This window comes from Astatotilapia calliptera, chromosome 8, assembly GCF_964374335.1.
Source record: "Astatotilapia calliptera chromosome 8, fAstCal68.1, whole genome shotgun sequence".
NCBI lineage: Eukaryota > Metazoa > Chordata > Actinopteri > Cichliformes > Cichlidae > Astatotilapia > Astatotilapia calliptera.
Genome location: NC_137429.1, coordinates 3,924,126 through 3,948,332, shown reverse-complemented (window position 1 = coordinate 3,948,332; position 24,207 = coordinate 3,924,126). Strand labels below are relative to the sequence as shown.

The 24,207-nt window shown below is 41.6% G+C and overlaps 1 protein-coding gene across 1 annotated transcript; it reads left to right on the top strand.

Annotated features, from left to right (window-relative positions):
• Positions 1-2,046: 2,046 nt before the first annotated feature.
• On the top strand, positions 2,047-23,766 carry grb7 (growth factor receptor bound protein 7). Its single transcript, XM_026177949.2, has 15 exons — positions 2,047-2,202; positions 8,164-8,332; positions 9,978-10,095; positions 14,116-14,272; positions 14,347-14,468; positions 16,660-16,734; positions 17,663-17,800; positions 17,895-18,005; positions 18,871-18,969; positions 19,053-19,136; positions 19,220-19,336; positions 21,173-21,230; positions 21,335-21,422; positions 22,233-22,326; positions 22,416-23,766. The coding sequence occupies exons 2-15, from the start codon at positions 8,169-8,171 to the stop codon at positions 22,560-22,562; spliced, it is 1,572 nt and encodes a 523-aa protein (XP_026033734.1). The 5' UTR covers positions 2,047-2,202; positions 8,164-8,168; the 3' UTR covers positions 22,563-23,766.
• The last annotated feature ends 441 nt before the right edge of the window (positions 23,767-24,207 follow it).

The window sequence follows — 24,207 nt, the reverse complement described above, 5'->3', positions numbered from 1 at the left end:
GCAAACCTTTCTAAAAGAGAAGAGAAAAAGATTTAATAAATGAAGTTGCTGCATTCATGATGTGAAATTACTGTGAAGGCACAGGTTTGCATAATTACCTTGCAGAGGCAGAAGTGTTTCCTTTAAGTTTAAACATGAATTTGTTTATGAAATTTTAACTTTGATTGTTGAATGTCTTCTTTAAACTGTTTCTTGCTCTGACAACAGTCTGTAAAAATGTAACCAGGACTAAACTGCTGGTTAAACTTTGAACAGAAAACTCCAGCCTCCAGATTTAACCTCTAGGTGGAGACAAACATACACAGTCACGTACATGCAGGCCTACTGCAGACTAGAGTTCCAGTCTGAGTGAGAATGAAACTATAAAATAGAAGCTATTGGTCATAAGTAAGGCAGAAAAAGCATTTTGGTGTCTGGTAAAAACAAACAAGCAAAAAACAAAGTTTTTATTAGTTTATATGAAACACAAAAAAGGCCCAGATTGTTCATTTTTATTCACTATTAAATTTCAGATGTTAAAATATCAAAATAATAAAAACTAAAGTGCCCAAATCTGTTTTTTTTTTCTAGCCAGTTATTTTCTTGACTAAATTGTGAGATAATTTATTCATATATATTTTTTTAAAAAGTTCAACTTTGATAAATGAAGCAAAAATACTACTTTAAAATATAAAAGCCTTGTATATGCAGTAAATGAAAATAAATCAATCCTGAAACTGCTGGATGAAGTTGGATGGAACCTTTAAACCAGGGGTCCCCAATCCCAGTCCATGAGGGCCGGTGTCCCTGCAGATTTTAGATGTGTCCTTGATCCATCACAGCTGATTTAAATTGATAAATTGCCTTCTCAACATGTCTTGAAGTTCTCCAGAGGCCTGGTAATGAACTAATCATGTGATTCAGGTGTGAGATCTAAAACCTGCAGGGACACTGGCCCTCGTGGACTGGGATTGGGGACCCCTGCTTTAAACAGTAAAGGCAGCCAATCAGTGACTTTTAATATTAAACCAGCAAAGATTTCTGGTTCCCGCGTGGACAAAGAAGGCCACGTTTTCTTGCTCTTCTAGTTGGGCCTCTGCTCTAAGAAGATTAAAGAGACTTTTCTGGCATACAATTAATGCAAAAAGATGCAAAATAGCTACAGATAAACAGATGCAATGCAAACACAACGACACTCAAAAGTGACCACAAAATTATCCAAGCTAACTATAGTGCTACAAAGAGCTACTTAGAGACACAAAAAACTGCATAGAGCTATAAACGAGCCAAAAAAGGTGCAGAATAACTAAAGTAATGCAAAGCAACAAAACCTGGGTTACACAACTGCATGCAAAATGAGCAGAGAGATGCAAAAAGCAGACACAAAGTAAGGCAGAGCAGACAAAAAGGCCCAAATGATCACAAAGTGACACGAGGATAAAAATATCACAATGAGACAGAAAGAGAGAAAATAATAACAAAACTGATGCAAAGTGATTTAAAACGATATAAAAATGCAGAGATGATACAAAACATCTCCATAGAGATGGAAAATTCTCAAAACAGATACAAAATACTTAAAATAAAAAAATGAGACCTCACAACTGGGATGCACAGAGGCACAAATAACCACAAAGTGACAGGGTACGGGAAAGATGCATAAAGGAAGTAAAACTAGACGTGGAAAAACTGCAGAGACACTCCCAAGGGACGTGTGAAATAAGTAAAACTATAGTAAAACAAGAGGCTCTGGATGCAAAATGACCATTTGATCTATGAATCATGGGTAAAACTACCCATCAAAAGAGATTTCTCCTCAAATTCTTTCCTTTTACCTGAGTCCACCCTGCTTTACTGGCTCAGAATATTCTGTGTTCAGGTTTGATTCTGTACTCTCTGCTTTATGTAAGTGTCTTGGTATTTTCCAGGAGAAATAAAAATGGCACAAGAGTACATGAACCCGGAAGGTACAGACATGTTTAAACTGTTTTTTTTTTAATCCGTAAACGGCAGCAAGGGCCTCGGCGAGGGAGGGGGAGGGGCCACCGTGCACACCTGACGCACTGGCTCCTCCCCCTCTCACCTCTTTAGCACACATACGCAGTTATCGGCTTTCTGTTTGGCTGCCGTGGGTTAGAAAAACGCGAAGCTCAGCATCAGAGTAGGATATTAACAGTATGGTTGACAGCTGAAACCCGCCAACCTAACAGACGGAGTTTACAGGTAAGTCTTCAAAGATGGTAACTGGTTGTCAGAACAGGTGCAGGCTGGTTTTGTAGCACGTATGAAGCTTTATCTTAAGTCAAGGTGTCAGCCGAACTCGGCCGAATTGGCCGTTGGCTCAATTTAAACTAATTACGTATGTGTTTAATTAGACGGACACTTTGTAAAGACACTTGTACCATTTTTTTTTCGTGGTTTCATTAAAGAGTTTTGGCGCCGTGCCTAGAACTCACCTGTGTCGGCTTGAGTTCGGGCCTTATTGGGGCTTCCAGGGTGCACAGCTCGTTATTTATTGTTTGCAGATGCGGTAAGAAGCGCGATGTGTCGAGAGAACTCAAAGATTCCTGAGTCCATGCTTGAAGGCTTTAAGGTGGACTTGAGAAATCAGTTTATTTACCTAACAAACAAATATTTCCCAAATAATGTTAAAATGACTCGTGTAGTCAACCGAACTTGACCGAATTGATCACTGTTTTTGTCTTAATGAAATACAGCTGTGTTCAATTGGACTGATGTTATAGGAAAGCACGTGGGCGATTATCCCACAGTTTGACTATGGAGTTCTGTGACGGCGCTTACGCCTCACCTGTGTTAGCTGTGATTTGGGACTTAATTGCTGCTGTCAGTTTGTACAGCTGGCTCTCTTTTCATTTACAGATGTGATAAGAGGCTGTGAGCTGACCCAAACATTCCCCGGGATAAGCTTTAAGGGTTTGAGTGTGACTTGTGAAATGAATTCCTTCCCTTGAGCGCACTGTGATTTCGCCAATAAAAGATTACATCTAGGGATGGGTTTAGCCGAACGTGGCCGACTTTATCATTGGCCTGGTTTCAACTAAATAACTGAATGAATTGGACAAAATAAACACGTTTAAGACACTTTTCTTAATTTTAGTATTAAGTTCTAGCGCTACATCTGTACCTCACAGGTGTTACGTTTGCTGGCAGTTTCACTGACGCCTACAGATAAATGTGTCACATTTCTTAACATAAGGTCGAAGCTTTAATGGGAAATTATGAAACAGTGTTTCTTAGTTGGCGGATAAACGCCTACACTGCCAATCAGTGATAAGTGTTTTCCCTCCATGTGTCGGCATGTTTCAGGTACTGCATCTACAAGAGGAGCCTTATCATTGGCCTACTGTAAACTGTACTGTTGGATTATAATTCATTCCGACTTTTAGTAGTTGTAAAGGAAGTTGGACTTATTTATCCTAATAAATCAATCAATAAAATGTCATTTTCACAAGTTAAATCATTACAAGTGAGAGATTTCATAGTAGAACGAGTATATTGCAATGTGTGTCAATGATAAATGATCAATCACATCTGAGGTAGACCTAAATGTGGCAAAAAAAACAAAACCCTTAAAAGTCAAGTCTTAAACTGTGAAATGAATAATTTTGCCACTGGTGAAGCATTTATTCGAGGGAAATTTGATTATGGAGAAACAGGGTCACTACTTCGCTAATAAAATGGGATGATTTGCCCCTTATTAATAAGGAATGATACAAAATCAGATATATTAAACTAATGAGCTTCAGAGGTTTGAGACTTTTATCTGTTAGATATTTTAAAGACCCCAGAAAATTGTTGCCAAATGAATGAATTATGAAAATTAGCCAGATTTAAACTGTTATTTTAGTAGTAATCAGTCTGCAGCTGATACAGTTAAACTGCTCTGCTGTATTGTGAGAAGGCCCTTTCTTAACAGTGAAGTCAATCAGACGTGACTCGGTGAGGGTTTGTTTCTTTTGCAGTCTGAAATGAATACTTTGATATTTTAATGTGTAACTCGGGTTTGTGGTACTTTATTTGTAGTGATGGGGATTTTTCGCGTGCACACACGCCATTTCAAGCAGATGAATAGTGTTGGCAGCCCTTGACTTGAAGTTGCAGATTTCATTCAGCTGCTTTGAGGTCCACCGGTGCTTTTCTTCTTTAAACGCGTGTACACCTGTTCACACATGGCTCTTTCAAACTGGGGAGATTTTGCACCACTAACCGCTGCACACTGGGTGTCTGTGTTTGAACAGGGCAGTGTTATTGATCTGCCTGTTTTGAGAATAAAGGCAATGTTCGGATACCCCGGCTCTGATGTAAGGATGGTGTTTTTTAAAAAACCTGCAGACTGGCAGCACAGCTCGTCACCTGCTACGCGATCTGCATGGCAATAACAAGGAGACAATAAACCCAGTCAGTGTGCTCTGGGTTCATTGTGTCTGTACAGCGTAGACATTCAGGGCTTTTCTGAGAGAGGACAATGTCTAATTGTTCGAATATGAATCATAAAAAATGCGTGTCAAAAGTGACGAGTCAAGTTTTCAAATTGGAAACAAACCTTGTTTCGAAGGCCTTTAATTGGCAGCTTGGCATAATTTTAAAATGAGAAATCTGATAAATGACAGGAGCGTGATAAAATTCAGATCAAATCTGAGGTGTAAAACTGACAGCAGCGAGGTGGTGGAGCAGGTTTACTGCCGATGGTACAATTGATGGTGGTTTGCTTGAAATGTCATGAAGCAAAACTCTGAACCACAGTGAACCTCGCAGTGAGAGCAGGGGAGACTTCTAGGCTGCTTCAAACTAGAGACGGTGTGTATGAGAGCTGTGATGGTGGAAGTAATAGTGAAATCTTATTTTGGGATAAAATTGTAAGGTACTGCAATGCTTCCTTTGTTGCGTCCTTTAGCAGAGGATATACTGGATCCTCCTTAATGCAAGGAAAAGAGCTGATGCCATCCAATAGTACATATGTTCGCTTTCTTACAGTGATCAGTGACACAGATCATGCAAATGTTAATTTGCAGTTTTGTTTGGTTTCGCTTCCCTTTCATGCTGTGACCCACTGATATGGTTTCAACCTTAAAAATTAGTATTAGTTTTAACCTGAATTTAAGTGTTGCATGAATTAATTGAACTTCAGGCACAGAAAGCTTAAATGAAGGCAGGAGCTGCTCTCGATCATCATTTCTATTTATTTGAAATTACAGCTCTGGCAGTGAAGTGGTATTTTTCACCAGTGGCTCAGGAAAGCCAGTAAAAACTCCGTGGGTAAAGTATCGAAGATTCACCTCCTGGATTTTAGTTTGACGTCAGCAACATGCAAGCGCAGAAAGATTCTTTTCTTTTTTGTTTTTGTTTCCTCACGTCTTTAGGAGTTATCCTTCTCACCTTTCCTTGATCTCATGACTTTTTTTTTCATCATGATCAAGGAAAAGTGTTTAGGAGAAGCGTCACAGGTATATTTGTCTGGTCGGTTTGCTGCAGACGGCTTTTTGCACGACACTTTTTGGACCCGTTGGCAAACTGATGCGGAATTATTAAAGTGAGATGTTGCCTGATGTGACTGAATGTGCTCTGGCAGATTATCATTTAAGGAGAAAAGATCGGTTCACTAAAATAAAAATAAACTAGATTAGACGGAGCAACAGAAAGTTGTATCTGATGGTTCAACATAAATCTTGGAAGAAGTATGGAGGAAATGTTTTTAGTGTTTCAGAATAAACAAATGTCTTAGAAGATAGACATGTCTGTGTAAGATGTCTATCACATGGCTAGCGCCTCTCCACCAGCTAAATATGAAACTTAAAAAAAAAAGAAAGAAACCCTTGTTAGCGGTGAACTCAAAGTAAATACAATGATAGTAAAACTGTATTAACCCTGCTTTTCCAGCTTTTATGAACCTGTAACTCTGTTTTTATATAAGCTTGACTTGTATTTTTTTTCTAGAATTTGCTTATAAATGATTAAAAATGATTTTTAAGAGGTTTGTATTTGATAAAATCCTAAAGTATCCGAGCGGGTACTTCAATTATTAGTGGCAATCAGTACTAGTTTGAGAAGAGATCTTTGAGAGAATGTTAAACTGTTTTTGTTTAAAATGGTTCAGCTCCAGGAAAAAATGCAAATGCCATCAATCCTCTTCTGCTGATCCTTTTCATGGGTGCGGGGGGGCTGGAGCCTGGAGCCTATCCCAGCTGTCTTAGAGCGACAGGCAGGGTACACCCTGGACAGGTCGCCAGTCTGTTGCAGGGCTAACACACGCACACAGACAACCATTCACATCTATGGGCAATTTAGTTACCAATTAACCTATCCCCAGTAACTGCATGTCTCTGGACTGTGTGAGGAAGCCGGAGAGAATTCACGCAGACACGGGGAGAACATGTGAACTCCACACAGACAGACCCCGTCCTGAAAATGCAAATGATTTAAAAAACAAACAAAACGACACTAAAACTTCATGCTTTCTTTTATTTGATACAAACCAAATCAGTGCTCTCTGTTGCAGCACGGTGTGGGTGTTTACGGAAATGTTCAGCGACCTATAAGGAAATCTGTTTTCATATTCAGACGGTGTGCCGCAGCAGTAGGTGTTTGTGGAAAATCAGGTTCACATTTATCTCGGGCTGTCTGCCACACAGGTTTATTTTCAGAAAGACAAACATGACTCAACCGAGCTGTTGTTCTAGTAGTATTGTATGCTAATGCGTGTAATTGTTGTCATGTTATGAGAGGTATTTTGTTTATCGCCAATTTGCACAAACATGGTGACAAAAAGAGCTTCCGGAGATCAGCAGCAGATCTGAAAAACAAACCTCTATGTGCAGTAGTTTGTCAACATATGGTTAAAAACTAAACCTCCTTTCTAATATTACTGTCATGAATTAAAGAGAAGAGAGAAGCTTAAGTATTCCCTGAGATTATAAATGATAACGTGTGAGGTTGTGTGGTTTTTTAAAAAAAAAAAAAAAAAAAAAAAAAATTTTATTTGGTGATATCTCAGTGCAGGCATACACATTTCAGTACTTGTTATTAGGAAGTGAAGCAGTATTATTTTTCTGCACTTATTATCTTCATGTTATATTGAAGATTTTAATTCAAAACAAAGAAATTATATTTAACTGAAGTGTGGAGATAATTTTTGGACCAGCTGCTCGTCTGTGACGTGTTCACTGACATGTGGTGACTCGCGGTGCTCTGAACACTTCGTAGTCCTGTCGCTGTCTAAAGCCCACAGCCTACCTGAGCACTGATCATGTAACCAAGAGAACCGTTGCTTATTGAACATTTTCTCCCTTTCAGATCATAATCTGTAAATTATAAAGGCTATGTGGGGAAAAATCTCAGATCATCTCCGACATTCAAACTCACTTCCCTTAAATTGCGTCTCTCCCTCCTCTCCCCCCATTCCTTCCCCATTCTGATGCTCGGTTTGAACTTCTGCTGTTGTCTGTGTTAGTGAGGCGATGAACAGGTGTTCCTAATAAAGTAGGTAGTACCTCTGAATGGCAGTGGCATAATATCTGTCTTTTATTTTGAAAAACTTATGAAAGTAGTTTTGGTGAAATGAATGAAAATGAGGCAGATACAAGAGATTGTTACCCTACAGGCTTAAACTTTTAGAAAAGGCCAACATAAGTAACACAGAAAATGGGCTTGAAATTGTATCTAGTCAATATGTTTTGACTAAACCATCAATATAGAACATAATCCTGAAACAATAGCTAATGAAAAATACTGGATATATACAAAATAATGTAAAGTTTGTCCAAAAACATCCATGATGGTTTAATCCTAAACTGGCTGTAGGTGCGAATGCCGTATGACAGCTGGCTCCAGCCCAACCATGACCCTGATTTGGGTAGTCAAAAATAAATGGATGGAAAATCTGGAATCAGCAGGAAGTGTTTACTGTTTCTATTAATATCGCTCCAATAATGCAGCACAAATGTTGTTATGCTTAATCTCACATTTGTGACGTACAGCTGGCTGATTAAGCTTTAAGTATACATTTAGCACTTGGAACACTCCCTCTGTCTGAGTAAAGGTCAGCAGTATTTTGCATGTGGATTTCACCAGCAAGGTCATTGCAACAAGGACGACATCGGCTATAATAATAAACCTGAGCTCTCGAGCAGCCTGTGACTAAGGGCTGACCTTCACCTTTGCCCTCAGGTAACATGATGGAGGTGGCAGGTTCATGGTCAGAAGTGTTTGAGGGCTCAGAGACGAAGGAGGAATCGTCCGAGACGCTGTTGGGCAGCTCTACTCTCACTCTGGCTCCTCTGGTATCAGACTCGCCATCCATCCGCCGCTCCCAACCCATCCTGATTACCTCAAACAGGTACGACCAGCACACACATTAGTCACGGTGACTGCTCAATACACACACCATGGACATGAATCATTAAACTCATGAAGAAGGAGGTGGATGTTGACTCAAGTCAGTGACTCAAGAGTCATCTGATGTTTAAAGAAGTGAGTTTCTGTTCCTCCCAGGCTTAAAGATGTAATAAATACTGCGAGCTGTCAGTGGGTAGATGTCACACAGGTGCTGTTTGACTTCTTTTCTTTGCTGGGGTTCTTTATCACGGCTTGATGGATGAGCTAAGACAAAGAGAGCGACGTTCTCATGATGCAGAGATGTCATCACCTCGGTGTCAGCGCAGTAAAATGAATAGGTGTTCCACGTTAGGCAAGATCAGGAAGAGGAGACCGGTTCCTCTTTCCAGCAGTGGGAGAAAGAATATAGGCTCTCCCACTGCTGCAGTCCCGTCCCCCCCCCCCCCCACACACACACACACACACACGATTATGAATCATTTAGCTTTATTAGTGTCCATGAGTGGGCTGATATCAGCCCAACAGCTAAAACAGTATTAGATAACAGCATCTGTCTGCCTCTCTTTCACTTTCCCTCCAGCTGTAAATTATCTGACCTGTCTCCTCCCCTCTTCACTCTGCATGAGCAGAAGAGGTAAAGGCATGTTATACAGCTGGAAATCTCACAGCAAATGCAGCACTATGTGAGGAGTGCACTTGGAAAAGTGGCGCATAAATATTTATGTGACTTTAAAACTAAAGGAAAAAATCCAGCTGTGTCAGCTGAGACTTAATAGGGTGACGGGGATGATTCCCATGAAACCTGGGAAGAAATCCAGACTACATTCATGGTTTAATATTCGATTTAATTGATGTGTTGCTTACAAGTTTTAGCTGAGCTGTGACTAGACCTGGCAAGTTTTTATAGAAATTCAGGTGCAAGGCTGAGGCGCCCTGTTTTAGGTTTATCATGGTTTTGAACAGTTATCATCTTAGTCTGCACATCTGGGTGAGAGGAATATTCCAGGAACTATGACACCATTTTTTTCCCGATTGATCATGAGATGAGGCTTTTATAGACAACCTGTTCTTTAGCAGGTAGGTCTGCAGTGTAAGTTACCATGGTGATATATGTGGTAATTAGTGAGCACCCATGAAAACCCAGGCTTAAACCTCACTAAGTCTCAAATCCTGCTTGGTATTGCAAACCACCTGTAATCTCAGACTAAAGGGAGACCCAGCTAGGATCTCGAGCTGCTCATCACCAGATACCGATGACTGGCTGCTAATGAATGTTGTCTTGGTACCTTACCTGACCTCTCAATGTCTGATCAACGTGCAATATGAGTGCAGGCCTGCAGGGGCGACCTGTCATGTTGTTGAGTTTATGTGCACGCTGCAGTTAGCTACGTCAACTTCTGTCTCAAACACGTGAGACTTGTTGTTGGGATTCATTTGTCTCAATTCTCAGCACCAATAGATATGAATATAATCGGCTTCATTGTGTCTGCATCATGCTTGTTACAGTAGATTATTTTTTTTATCATCAAGATAAATATAGAACATTACCAGGCTTATCATTTAACTGCACAATGAGCTTATTTGTCAGTTTTTCTGAGTTTGCCTCATTTTGATGTCGTTGTGTTCTTTCTGTCTGAATGTTTCAGGGCGAAGGGCGTGGAGTCGTTCTCTTCCTCTGTCCCGTCCATACCAAACCCGTTCCCTGAGCTTTCCAAATCTCCGGTGCTCATCAGTTCATTTCCACCACAGTCGAGTGACAAACATGTAAGTGTCCTTCCTAATCAGCTAATTCAGAGATCCAAGGTAACCCTTTAAATGTTTCCAGTAGTAAGTATTCTTTTTGTGTTTTAATAGCTCTAAAGTCTCTTTATTTTGACTATTTTGTTAAAGTGACCACTGCATGTTTAATCCTTTCATTCCCCATTTTCAGTTTCCCTGAATTCAAACCTCATTTCAGACTTTCAGTCATGCCTTTTAAAAGAATACGTTTTACAATTCTGCAGGCAAATTATCATTAATCCACCTTTGAAAGCTGTCCCCAGTGGATCCTCCTGTTTTTTTTTTTTTTTTTTTTTTTTCTCTTTCTACATTAGGTTGTAATTTCAGTTTCACTTGCGGCTGAGTGCCAGAGTCAGGCTAGAGGAGTTAGAAAGTACGACATGGAGAAACACTCTGTTGGTTTAGGTCTTTTATTTTCATGGGATTTATTGTACTTTTAGAAAGTGTTTGTTTGGGCTAATCAGAGCTTCTACTGAGTGAATTCCATCACACCTGCTTGGCTGACAGGTGCTATCAGAACACGGAGCCTTTACCTGTCTGATTGTGACTGACAGCAGAGCTATGTTGCCATGCCTGCATGGACTTATTTTGAATCACAAACACTGCCAGAGTAAACATGTCTGCAGTTACATCAGCATGTCAGCGTGTTGCGCGAGCCAGCTGTGGACTGGATTTATTACTTCACTTTTTTTCTGAATATTCCACCAGAAAATATCGATGCTCTTACCTTTTGTCACCCTCGATTTGAGTGACGTCTGCGTGAGCTGAAATGCACTCGGCGTGACTTAACTTTTTGTTCCCCTGAGGCAGTCTTCAGGTCTTTCCAGGGTTCAACAAAATCAGTGTCCCAATAGTCAGTAGACTTCCTTCTCTTTAAATGAATCGTTTGAGGTTAGTGAAACTGAGTGTGACTCTGCGTGGGCTTTAAGATGAAGCTGCAGCCTGCCTTCTTTTACACATGGCCAGCAGCACAGAGGCGCCATGACTGGGACGGTGAACCCAGGTGGAGTGAAAAATTTATTTTCAGGTTCGACAGCAGACGCGCTTCATTAGCGTATCACAATCAAAAACCCAGTGAAAGTCTTTTTGTCACACCACCTGCTCAGCAAGCTTAAAGGGGAAGAAAACAATCTTTTCAGCTGCTCCCATCCATCACCAGCAGCTCCACACACAGCGATAAAATACTGAAACTAAAGCTGATCTTTGCTGCCATCTGTAAAATCACAGAATGGTGAGTTCATCCAGATCAAGAAGCTGAGCGAGAGAGTGTGAGTCCAGCTTTGAGGCCACAATTTGTGCACAGGAGTTTAGTCATGCAGACACAAGGAATGGCCAAAAGCACTTCCATAAATAATAAATCCTTTTTCCACTTTGCTGTGGAAGAACTTGACTGTCCTGCAAAGAAACCTGAACTCTGTTCCTCCAACACACCGTCTCTGAGCCGGGATGTATCCATGTTGGACCATGGTAAATTTCTGACTCCCTGCAGCTGGTTAAACATCTGGTGCTGGCACAAAAAGCAGAGGATCTTTGCACAAGCTGATTAATTGGGTTTTAATTTAATTTACCATTTTGGTTTCCAAAAATTCTGAAAATGAAATGATCAACTCAAATGCACAGGTAACATTGAGCCATCAAACAATTAATTTAAAAAGTTTTAATTTAGTAATCTTGATTAAAAATAATGCATCCTGACCTGTTTTTGATCCCATCAGTAGCAGGAAAAACTAAACCAGCGCAGGATGCAAAGTCGTTAATGGAGCATTAACCTGAAAAGAAACAAACGAGGGATGAGATTGAAATGAATCTGGAAACACAAAAGCTCGTGAACAGAGTCGTGAGTCAGCTGCGTGTGGGCTGCAGAAGATTTTCAGCTTTCCAAATGGGCTGTGGCGATCTGGAGGTTATGAATGACTAGCATAGAGGATAGTCTTCACTCTTTGCTTTCCATTAGCGCACATGTGCATGAGTGTAAAGGTGTTTGTAGTAAACCAGTGAAACCAGTTCCTTTTGGATTAAAAGATAAAATCATGAGCTTTGTGTCTTAAATACGGAAACATATGTATTTATCTTTTTCAAATGAGCCGAGTGAATAGTCCGTGGACTGACTGGATGCTGACCTGTGGGGATTTCAGCTAAAAGAATTTTCCTCCCCCATAATCCCACTTGGTCAATGGGTACCTATTATTTATTATGTCTGACGCAGTCACTCGCCCAACCAGTCTGGACTTAATTGATTGACAGGCGCAGGTTTCAGGGGTTTCTGGTCGGGCAGGTTCGTTGTCTTTTGCTTGAAAGCGTGCTGCGAGATCCAGACAGTGTCAGACAGCAGCGCTCTGTCTCATCCTGACCGGTGAATAACCTGCACTCAGTTCACCTCAGCAGCATCGGGAGTGCATGGACACGACTGCTTCATCGGTCTGTTTACTTCAGCGTGTGCAGAAGAAGATGAAGATGGGAGAGGATTGGGTCTGAAGCCTGCGGTGTAGATGCTCAAAGTTAAGATGCAAACAAGATGAAGAATAAAACAAGCCTCGCTCATATCACACTAAAATTAGGAAGAATTTAAAAGTCCTTCAATTTAAGTGTCAAGGCTTATTAAATACATTGTGGCTGTCTGACGTTGCACAACAGTTGGCAGGATCTTGGCTGCTTCTCTCGAATGCGCTGATGTTGAAACGGTGCCAAAACCAGCTGCAAGACCCGTGTAGCGCACTTGTTTGCGTCTCAGTGCTGTTTTTACCTCGCACTACAGTTGTTCCACAGGTATAGCCAGTGGTGCCAGCAGTGAGCTTGATATCATACTGTGCACGTAGCGTCTAGCACCTCAGTGGTGATACGAGCAGAGCATCTGCAGTCTCTCTCCAGGATCCTAAATGCTGCTTTTAAAAAGCAGTTTTCATTGGCTCATTCCAAATCCAACACTGATCTATTTTCCTCATCTGGTTATTATAGTTTATTTATTGCCTGATGTGGTTGTGATAATTGTCACTAGGTGGTACGGCAAGTGTGTAATTGGAGGTAATATGAACCTCAAAGCTGAGTCTCACACTGAATTCTTAAAACGGAGCATTCTTCTGCTCCTCCCTTAACTCGGTGACCTATCGCGGTTAAGTTCAGGTGGCTTAACGTGAATGTAGAGGGTGGGAGCGAAGACGGATCCCACTACAAGACACATCCGAGGATGGATGCTCAGGAATCTGAGCTGATGGGCTTTAATCACATCTGTTCTGCTGTTAAATAAGAACGTGCTTATCAATGAGGTCTGGTTTGTTTTTGTTTTTTTTCTTTTTCATTTTTAAAGTGCAGGGGAAATGATAGCGGTGTCTGTATGTGGCACAAGGACGTAAACACAGGGATGGGTCAGGGTCTCACACTTACTGAGGCTCTTCTACAAATCATACAGTTCAGCTGTGAGCACAGATTTTAAGTTTGTCAGTAAATCAGCGTTTCGTTCGTTGCTCCATCTGAGCCGTCAGGTTATGTCAAATATTCATGGTTGCCTGTAAAAAGTGCACTTTCTCATAGTTTTTAATTCTCACTTGGCTACTAATAAAAAATAAAATAAAAAAAAAAAGCTGCAACCTGTGTCTGAAACTTCAAACTATAAAATTAAGTCTCTTGGGAGATTTATTGGCTGTCAGTAGCTCACAATGAGAGCGTGCCCAGGCCTGCCAGCAGCATCTCTCTTGACTGTCCTAGGTAATGCCTATTACTGCCCTCATAAATGTAATTTATTTCTTTAAGTTAAAAAGCTAATATCTAAATGCAGAAAACAGAAGGCGTCTCTGCAATTCTGTTATGCAAGGCTGGGAAATTATAAACTAAATCTGACTTCATATTATCATATGAAGTCAGATTTTGTTTCTAATTTTGTTTTAACAAAGATTAATATTAGCATCAGCTGACTTCATTATGTGTGAAGTATTGGATAAAACATGATGTTTTTGGTAATTTTGTGTGTGTGTGTGTGTGTGTGTGTGTGTGTGTGTGTGTGTGGTTCAGGCGATTAAGGTGTATGGAGAGGACAGCCACAGCAGGTCGGTGTGGGTTTCTCCAGGAGCCACAGCCAGGGAGGCATGCCACATGTTGGTGCAGACGGCTCACTGCAGCGACCAGGAAAACTGGGCCCTCCTCGAAGTCCATCCCACCCTCGGTCTGGGTAAGACGACGCGGTGAACGAACCTTTTAACTGCGGTATGTCGAAATTTCTCATACCTCATCCTGTCTCCACAGAGAGGTGTCTGGAGGACCACGAGGTTGTGTTGGAGGTTCAGGCGACCTGGTCTCTGAAGGGTGACACGAGGTTTATGTTCTGCAAGAACTACGCCAAGTACGAGTTCTTCAGGAAGCCGATGGTATGCAGCTAGCCGTTTGTTTAAAACCATGTGACAATGCAAATCTAAAGAGAACTCTAAGATGAATAACCCTTTTTCCTTCTTGCATAACAGCAGACTCTGAGCAGAGGTATTTTCAGCGTCTTTATTAAACAAGTCGGTGCAGTGGATGTTAAGGCCTGACGTCATGGTGGCTTGATTGTCAGGTTGCGTGCTGGTGCAGACACACTGACTTAATGCCTCAGATATTTCATTACATCGACTCTGTGCTGTCACCTGTGCTGTTAAACAGAAACGACACTTGAAACGCACTGAAAACAGTCCCGTCCCACAGCTCTCTAACGTGTGCCCACACTGCCTCCAGAAGGCTCAGCAGTGAATAAGATCATACATTTAGGCCTTAAACTTGCACAGTTGCATAAAGCAACAGAAATTGTGAAGCACAGTTAAAGATGATGTTAGTGAAAGTAAGGAAATACTGCGTTCTCTGAAGTGTTGCTAAATTATGTCACATTAGTTTGCATGGTGTGGCTAACGCTAGCATCCATGCGCTCAAGCTGAATGTGGTTAAATATGAATGCCAGTTTCCTCTGATTAACTTGCAGTTGCACATTTCTTAAAGCCAAAGCACTGCTGGACCACACTGTCCTCTCACAGAGAGGGGGGAGCTGTCAGGGATGCAGACTGGGGAAACTGTCCTCTCCTCTTCAGTACATGTCAAATAATTGGTGTAACTGCTCCTATTATACATATACAGGGCTTGAAATTCATATTTCATAGTACAGTTGGCTGGAGTTCCTCCTTAAATGCGTAGCATGTAGTTGTGAGTGTAATTGCAGGTTATGCATTTTCCTCTTCTTACCATAGATTTTAATATCTGCAATCTCTGCTTTTGTCTTTGTTTTGGTAGTTTTCTTTTTGCTGTCCTGTCACATCTGCATCTCATCATGGTAGATTTTACAGATCCAGAAGTGCATTTTAAGTTCAAACCCTGGATATACTCGGGGATATTTTAAGATCAGATTTTAAAATAATTTATGTAAACTTTATTAGCTTTTCTCTTTGTCCTCTTAGCCTCGTGTTATTTTCCATCAGTTGACGTAGGTTGGCGTTTTGCTCCTGCAGCTCTCTGTTGGTGTCTTGAGTCTGATCGCAAGAGCTTTTGAGCAGAGGGTGCACACCGGGTGTTGACCAAGTCAGATGTTGGTCCACCTCTGCAGCACATCTGGCCCATCTTTCTGGATCTGTGAAGTGTTGAGCTGAACACTGTTTGTGGGGATTTTCCCACGTTGTAAATGCTGCATTTGCTCAATGCTGCACTGAAATCAGTCGGTAACACAGTCCAGTGACTCCAGCAGACACTTTGCCTTTCTGGGATTGTGTAAAACGTTTCTGCACGTTAGCACCTGTCAGACAATGGGTGTTATTTTCTTTCCTCTGGTGCTGGAATTACCCATCCAGCCACATTTGTGGCTACAGCACTGAAAACAAAAGCTGCAGAGTAAATGTTCTTTATTTAATCTTTGCTTGGTCACATTACAACATAAATGCTTCACTTTGCAGACTGTTGGATGGTTTCAACAGTTTTTTTTTTTTGTTTTTTTTTTTTAAATCTGATGATGAAATTTCTTTTGTGGGTTTTAATTTTGTTTATGCATAATTATCTTTTATAGCAGTTATGCAAGTCCTGCGAGTGCAGTTATTCCTTTATATGAACGAGATTTTAATGCCAATAATAAGAGTTTAATGTTTCCTCGTTGGTTTTCCATCAAATCTTCACGCTCCGGGCACACTGGGTATTAACCGTCTGCGTTAGTGTTAAATTTAAGTTGATGAACGTGCAGAAACCTGCATGTTTTAAGCTAACAAAACCACAGCAGCCGTCTCCCTCTGGGCACTTTGAAAGTGCCAGTTTGGCACCAGTTTGATTTCTTTGTGCACACGACTGGAAATTTACCTCGGGCTTTTTCTGATCACCTCTCATTTTATTACATTTTTTTTTTTTTTTTTTTTTTCTCTCCACGTCTTGAACCAAAGGATCATGATTGGTGGAAGGTGTGGTGTATATTTATCTTTGTGTAGTTTGTCGTGTTCCCCGCTCACTGATTGGTTGGATGATGAAGTCACAGGAGGAGAAGAAGCTTCTTTGTCATGTAAATGAGTGTCTGATCGTTTCAGGGGTATAATGACAGTCCTCTGCTTCTTCTCACAGCTCTTCTTCCCAGAGTCCATGATCTCCGACAGCGCTGATGTCAACAAGGGTATGACGTCATCAGAGCTCATTAAGGTAAACAGTCCTGAAATCAGAAGCTCAATCACAACGGCTCGCTGAAAGCACTGCTAGATCTGTCAGCTCAGAGCTTAATGATGTTTAATGTTGCTGCTCAGTGGTTTACACTGCGAAACCAAAACGTCTTAAGATTATAATTGACAATGTAAAATGAAACGTGTATTTACAAAGGTTCAATCAGAATGATGGGGTACAGCAAAAAAAAGAAATGGGTCCAGCATGAATATTACTAAAAAGTAAAAAGCCAGTATTTGTTTTTAATTAAGTTTTAATAAAAAAAAACAAACTCTTACTGATGCATGGAAAAACCAAACGACTGGTTAAATTGTTTTAATCACATTGAAATTCACATTTCAAGACTTTTTTTTTTTTTCTTTTTTCATTAACTCAAAAGAACCAACAAATCAGACTCTCTGGGTTTCTAAGAGATTTAACTCACAGAAAATCTGTATAAAGTTTAAAGATTTGGGGCTCTGCGTTTGAACTTTAGAAAAAATTGCAATGTGTCGTCTGACCTGCAACGCTTTGAAAATTCTGCCAGTCTTGGCTGGCTGTGCTCTACACTCGGCACTGATCTGGCTTTCTCCAGTTATGAAGTATCAGTACCGTAGTGCTGGCGGAGAGTCAAAGCCAAGTTCTGATTTGATACCTGTGCTGGATTAAAAAGCCGTAATCCTCACTGTGAGGAAAACACTAGAATTTTATATATATATTTTTTAATCTGAAAAGCATTGTCCTTGACTCTGCTCTTAAAACTATTTAAAACAAAATATGAGAGAGATGCTTTCAAAATGCACATTTACTCGTGCCTAAATCATCTGAGTACTTGGAGTCTCTGAGTGCTGAAGTGCTTTCAAAGTATGGAAGTATCTGATTTGAGGTTCCTGCAGTAATGCTGTAGTAATGAGTCGTGTTTACTCATCAGAACCTGCTCAAGTCTGGGACCTGTCCGGAGATCCAGGGTTTCCTGCATGTTAAAGAACCAAGTCGAAAGGCCTGGAAGAAGGTCTATTTCTTCCTGCGCCGCTCGGGACTCTACAGCTCCAGCAAGGGCTCGTCCAAGGTCAGCAGGTCCAGCACAGTCACAGACTTTAGTCACAGTAACTACATGACCTCTAGTTTGAGTAAATCGAGGTTCTGTGTGTGTCTTCGTGCAGGAGCCTCGTCACCTGCAGTATGTGGCTGATCTGGGCGATCTGAACGTCTACACTGTGGTGAACAGCCGTAAACTATACGGAGCGCCGACAGACTTCACCTTCTGCATTAAGGTGAGCTTTTTTTTTTTTCTTTTTTTTTTTCTTTTCATGTTTGTTCAGTCACCTCTTCAATTTAGCATTCCTCTTGCCTGTGTAGTCTTTGTGGCTCATTGAGTCAATAAAGATCACTTTCACTTGTCACACGAAGAAGGAAACGGGTGGATTAATGATGGCTCTGAAGCCATGACGGTGAACCTGCACGCACAAAATCAGAACTCCTTTGCTGAGATGTGGCATCATTCCTGTTTTCTTTACTGCAGATTAGCCGCTGAATTGAAAACACACATGGGGAAAATTTGGCCTGGAGGCTGGATTGAGATGGTCAGGAGTCCAGTTCCTGATATCCTGAAAGGAAAATTAAATGACACCCAAAAATCGCTACAAGCTGCAGCATGATGTGCATGTGGAGCAGCTACATTGTCTAAATTTATTAATGATACTAAATATAGTTTGACACGGAGTTGTGGTGCAAATATTGGCTTTCTTGTCATTGAGCTGGATGTACGCGGGCGCCACCATCTTGGACTAGGGTTTGCGAAAATGGAGCACTGGCTCTCCTGCTGCAGGTTCTGGTTGGAGGAATCCTCCATCTCACAGTGGACGACCATGCAATGAGTCTCACAGCAGCTCAACTCATCAGTCAGCCAATAGCAGCTTCTTATGGCTGCTGGTAGCACTGCATGTTTTGATTTGTTAGATTTACACTGAATCGAACGGCGATCTTTTTGTTTGCCATGGAAAATAAAAGATTGTGTGTGTGTGGGGCCCAGTCTCTCATATTGAGACATTTATTTCTGTTTTATTCTAAGTTTTGGCAGTTTCTTTCATGTTTCTGTGCACCTCCATTAAATATACCTTTTCACTTGTGTTTGCACAGCCTTCCAAAAATCCCATCCGTGTTCAGGACCTGAAGATCCTGTGTGCTGAGAACGAGCAGACACGAACTTGTTGGACGTCCGCCTTCAGATTGTTCAAGGTATTGTCCATATTTATGCAAGAAACGCCTTGTTTATCATTTTATTTTCCATGTGTACTTACAACCATCTTGTGTGCTGTCAGTACGGGAAGCAGCTTCAGCGTAACTATGAGATGTCCAAAGCAGCTCCACAAAAAGTGGAAGGATCCAAATTAGCAGATGGCAAAGTGAGCTCCTCACACACGATGCACAGAGTTTGAGCCTCTTTGGATCGTCCTCTCATGTTCATGCTCTTTATCTGTGTGGGCAGTCAAAGTCGGAGGCTAGCCTGGTGGCCATGGACTTCTCTGGGAAGGCTGGCGGGAGGGTCATCCAGAACCCGATGGAAGCCCAGAGTGCAGAGCGGGAGGAGGGGCTTGCATGGAGGGTAAGGATGGAGGGAGGTGCTGATGCAGGGCCAGACCCCCATTTTTAATTTAAAGAAACTATTAATGGAGCACCTTTCCAGCACGTTAGTACAGTTTGGTCCTGGTTGGATAGTGTCCAGTGATTGTACTCACGGGTTTGCAGCTGACGTGTGCTACCTGAGAGCAGTGAGGCTGATCCAGAACAGCTCCGGCCTGTGACACTGACGGCGAGTTGGCCGAGACTCCAGAGCTGATTGGAAGAGTCATAAAATCCCTGTTAGCTTTATATGCAACGTTATGACCCCGTGTAAAGCACAGCTTTTAATAACATCACTGAAGCAGAAATTTTAAAAGGACACTTGTACGGTTTTATATATAGAAACAAAATTATTTTAGCGCTCTCAGATGAAAGTAACCCCCCCACCTCCCCCTCTGAGGCTTCAGAGCTTGCTTTAAAATATTCCAGTGATGGTTGTCAGCATTTCCACTGCTGCACAGCAAACGGTGACTGCTGATTAACTTGGCATACTTTATTTTTCTTAATTGTAAACTTCCCCTTTACAAACACAAGGTTTGAGCAGCAGCCGGGAGGAATGAACATATTTGGAATATCTACTCTCTGACATCCTACAGAGATGTGCTTCGAGCGGCCTCTGAATCACAGCTCGGGTTTCACTCAGCATGTCCAGATAATCCCTGTGTGAAACTTGTGAAACGTCTTTAATCTGAGCATCCATCAAACTTGCTGTAAAGGCTTTAAAAGGAAACCTGGTGAGGATGCTTATGTAATGTGGTTTCAGCTCGACCTCATGGCGAACAGTGAATGGTCACAAAATAACATCAATAATTGTCTTGTTTTGTTTACATTCAGCCCAGAATGCTTGAAATGTCTGCAGCACAAACTACATGTTGTGGACACTCTTAACCGTTCACCCGTCGCTGTGGCAACCAAGGGAAAAAATGTCAGACCATTATATTCAAACTAGAATCATAAAAAGTTTTTATTGCCTTGCTGAGAAGTTTTACTATTTAAACCTAACAGTAGATTTTATTGTCTAATCCTAACAGATGACAACACCATTAAAATAACTAATGGGCTAATAAATAAACATGAGTGGTGAAATGATCCATGGCAGCGTCAAACCTCCGGCATCCAAATGTGGACTTTTTCACGATATTTATTTTTTTTAAAAGTGAAAAATATTCACTTTGTGTACATCGATGCAAATTGGTACATGTGAGATGGGACCAATGGGAAAATTAATGGAAAAATCTAAATTGGTTGCTGACGGAGGAATTTAGACACCACAAGATGTCTTATTTATTTAATTTTTTTTTATTTTTTCCCCGTTCCACAGTGAGTGGGTGCTGCTCGCCGTAAACAGCAGTCAGAGTGAGGTGTGCCTGCGGCAGGAGAGCAAATCCTTCTCTGCACCGTCCATAGATTTTTCACTAGGCGCTCTTTGGAGGGGAAAAGTCACTAAATCAGCAACTGAAGCCTGACAGCCACTGCTGTCGGAGAGAGAGAGATGTCAGGCATCCAAGCAGAGATGGTGCAGGCTTTATTTCCACATTTAATAAAAACATGCATATTTATACAGATCTCTAAAAGGGAATAAATTCTTTTCACAACAAATATCTGGTACAGATGTAGACCTTCAATTCTTCATGATTTTCTCTTCCACAGAAATTTAGATTCCCTGTGTTTGATCGGCGTTTGCTCTTAGCTTGATGTGATAAACCTAGACTACAGCTAACTCACCACCCAGCCTGAGATTACTGTGTTTTGTTTTGGGAGGCGAGGTGACTGATGTTTCAACTGGTTTCTCTTGCTTGTTTTTCCTTCTCTGCCACAGAGGCGAGAGGCCCTGAGGTGCAGTCTGCCTAACCTGAACTCTGCTGTGAGCCCTTCCTGTAAGTTCACATGAGTGGAGATGTGGGTCGTTGTCTGGGGGTGGTTGTGTTTTTTGGGTTTTTTTTAATTTTATTAATTTTATTAATTTTTATTTTCTTATTAGCCATCCACAAGACCCAGCTGTGGTTTCATGGTGGTGTTTCCAGAAAAGAAGCACAGAGACTGATAGAGAAGCAGGGGCTGGTGGACGGGTGAGTGATAAAGGCATCACATCTGTAAGAGTGTCTTGTGGACTGATCGTTTGTATTCAAGTAGTTGTGTATGGAGAGTATTTAGCATGCGAATGTAAAACTGAGGTTGTGCTACTGCTATTAATGTTAGCCAAACACACAGATGGGGACAGATTATCTGTCTCATCCGGACTGGGTTAGGTCACCTAGAAGGAACTGGAAAGGCCCACTGCTCTACTTAGCCTGCTGCCACCACAACCCAACCTCAGAGGGAACATGGTGATGCCCTTATTTCTCCCTTTTGTTATTCTCAGAGGGAACCACTGACACTTTCTGCTCATCACTGAGCTGAAAGGGTTCCTGTGCGAAGCGTTACCATCTTTACTTACAATTCCTAAGTAGTCCACAAAGCCTCATTGGTGCTCGATGGCTCACTGGAAGGCTTGCATGCTGCTACCATGTTTTGTTACAGCTCAGCTCCCATGAATGTTTCACCATATTTGCTGGGCGACCTGATTTACTTGCTCAATACAGCTTTGTGGGTTTTTTTAAACATGAACAAAGTTTACTTCTTGCAGTTGCAATCTTTAACCTGTAGAGGTCGCCTCTCATGGTGCTTTTGTGCAGTGTACTAAAATACTCTACAGCATCCACCCTGTCAGATTTAATAGAGGAAGGTTTCAGTGATGTACTGAAGATCATATATTTGGGTTTACTGGCCAAGTTGACATAAAGCATGTCCTCTGTGTAGCTCTACCAGTGATCCCACAGGCTGAAGGATTGTCTGTCGTGCATTTCTCTCGCAGTTTTAACTCGAGCTGCTTTTTGCAGGATGTTCCTGATTCGTGACAGCCAACAGCACGCTCAGTGCTTCGTCCTGTCGCTGTGCTATCAGCTGAAGACCAAACACTACCTGGTGATCCCAGTGAGTTCCCTTCATTCAGTCTCTGCTTAAAAGGAGAAGCCTTCTGTGCGTATGACGCGCCCTAATTTTGATCATCTTCGTGTTTGCAGTTTGAGAACGGCGGCAGGAAGTACTACACCATGGACGACGGCGACACGCTCTTTATTGACCTCCTGCAGTTGGTCGAGTTTCATCAAATCAACAAGGGCATCCTGCCAGTGTGCCTCAAACACCCCTGCGTCTGCGTAGCACTATAAACCCACAGCTCCTTCACCTCACCTCTGCCCAGCTGCATCACCACCACCCAAACTCCCCACTCAGGTTGTCAAAGAAAATCTCTCACTGCAGTGTGATGAATTTATCAGGCTGTGGGACGAGGACTCGAGGGAAGACGGGCGAAAAGCATACTCTCTGCTCCTCCTCCCTTTGGTTTTAAACACATTCTCCACATCGTGCGGCTCCAGACTGTAGCTTTTTTTTTTTTAAATTTTAATTAACGAGCAGCGGCCCCACCGGAGACGGTTTAATTAGCCGCGTTAGACAGACTTTTTAGCGCTTTGGGGACCATGTTGATGACGTGCACTTTGATTCGGATCCATGCTGCGGCTGCCATGAGCAGTCAGACTTTCACTGTGACGAGCAGCACCAGCGAGAGGAGGTGGTGTGTGTGTGTGATTCTCACCTGCACAGTAGAAGTGTGGCCAGCAGAGGGCGCTCTGACTCAAAGTTCAGAGGAGGAATTCATGGATTTCTCAGCTCAGCGTAGGAAGAGAGCATGTGTGGATTACTGAGAACATTTAACCATACAATGCACCTGGTTGCAATCATGTAGCATGTAAATTCTCACTCTCCTGACTGCAGTTTTTTTTTGTACTTGTATTTGTGCCTTAAACAGAACCAGCTTTAATTCGTGTAACAGTAAAAGCTATTTCACTGCTGTATTTGCACAATGATGGTGAAGGGGAATCTGTCTTGTTTTGGTTTTACGAGAGTAAAAAGCTAACTGCAGAGGAGATGCGGTCAAAGCTATACATCAACTCTGTCGTAACCCTTTATTTTATAGGTCGATGATTTCTGACAGTTTTCTGTGTAATTGGGGAAAGTGTAGTTTACACCAAAAAGCAGAGCTGGTGTTGAGGTGGAGAGAAAATGCAATAATTACAAAATGTTTTTCTGCTTAGAATTTATTTGGAAAATATGCACCAGCTTTTTTTTTTTTCTTTTTTTTTTAAATTAAAAATCCAGCAGGGGGGAGGGGGGCGATTGACTACACTTCATTTTTGGATTTTATCATGAAGATTTGTTGCTGAAATGTTTGCATGTATACCCACATGGGCATTATTCATTCAAAGACAAATTTAGTTTCCACTCATTTTATTATGTTGAACAGCATTTGTGACTTTTATTGACATGAAATGTTTTCAGATGTTTTATATGTTGAATAAACTTTCATATTAAAGATTCTGAATTTAAAATGATTATTTTTACTACTCAAACTTTGATCAGATTAAGTAAAGTCGGTTAAAGCATAACAAAGGGATGCCAGCCTGTCCAGTTTGGAGCAGAAACCACTGCGAGCCTGTTTCAGCTCCTTTAGTGCAAATGGACGTGACTACAGGTGCGCTGGAGAGGAAATGAGACTACCTCCATGGAGGTCATGGTTTAACAGGTGACCACAGCTTGATGATCGCTCCTCGTCCCTCCTGACTCTAGCTCTTTTGTTTTTTTTTTTGTTTTTTTTGTCCTTGTGGCTGGTGGGTTTGCATCATGCCTACAGTCCATTTAGGTTGCACATAGTCCAGCTCCTCCAGGGTGGCACATTTATGGGCTGTTACACGGGAAAAGAGCTGATGAAGGACCTTAACCCAGCAGCATGACTGGTACCTGACCTCCAGTGGGCTC

Bases quoted from the DNA above. Each gene is read 5' to 3' on its own strand.
- grb7 (XM_026177949.2), top strand. From the start codon at position 8,169: ATGATGGAGGTGGCAGGTTCATGGTCAGAAGTGTTTGAGGGCTCAGAG. The intron at 8,333-9,977 runs GTACGACCAGCA...TGAATGTTTCAG, and splicing joins ATCCTGATTACCTCAAACAG to GGCGAAGGGCGTGGAGTCGT. The intron at 21,231-21,334 runs GTAAGTTCACAT...TTTTCTTATTAG, and splicing joins CTCTGCTGTGAGCCCTTCCT to CCATCCACAAGACCCAGCTG.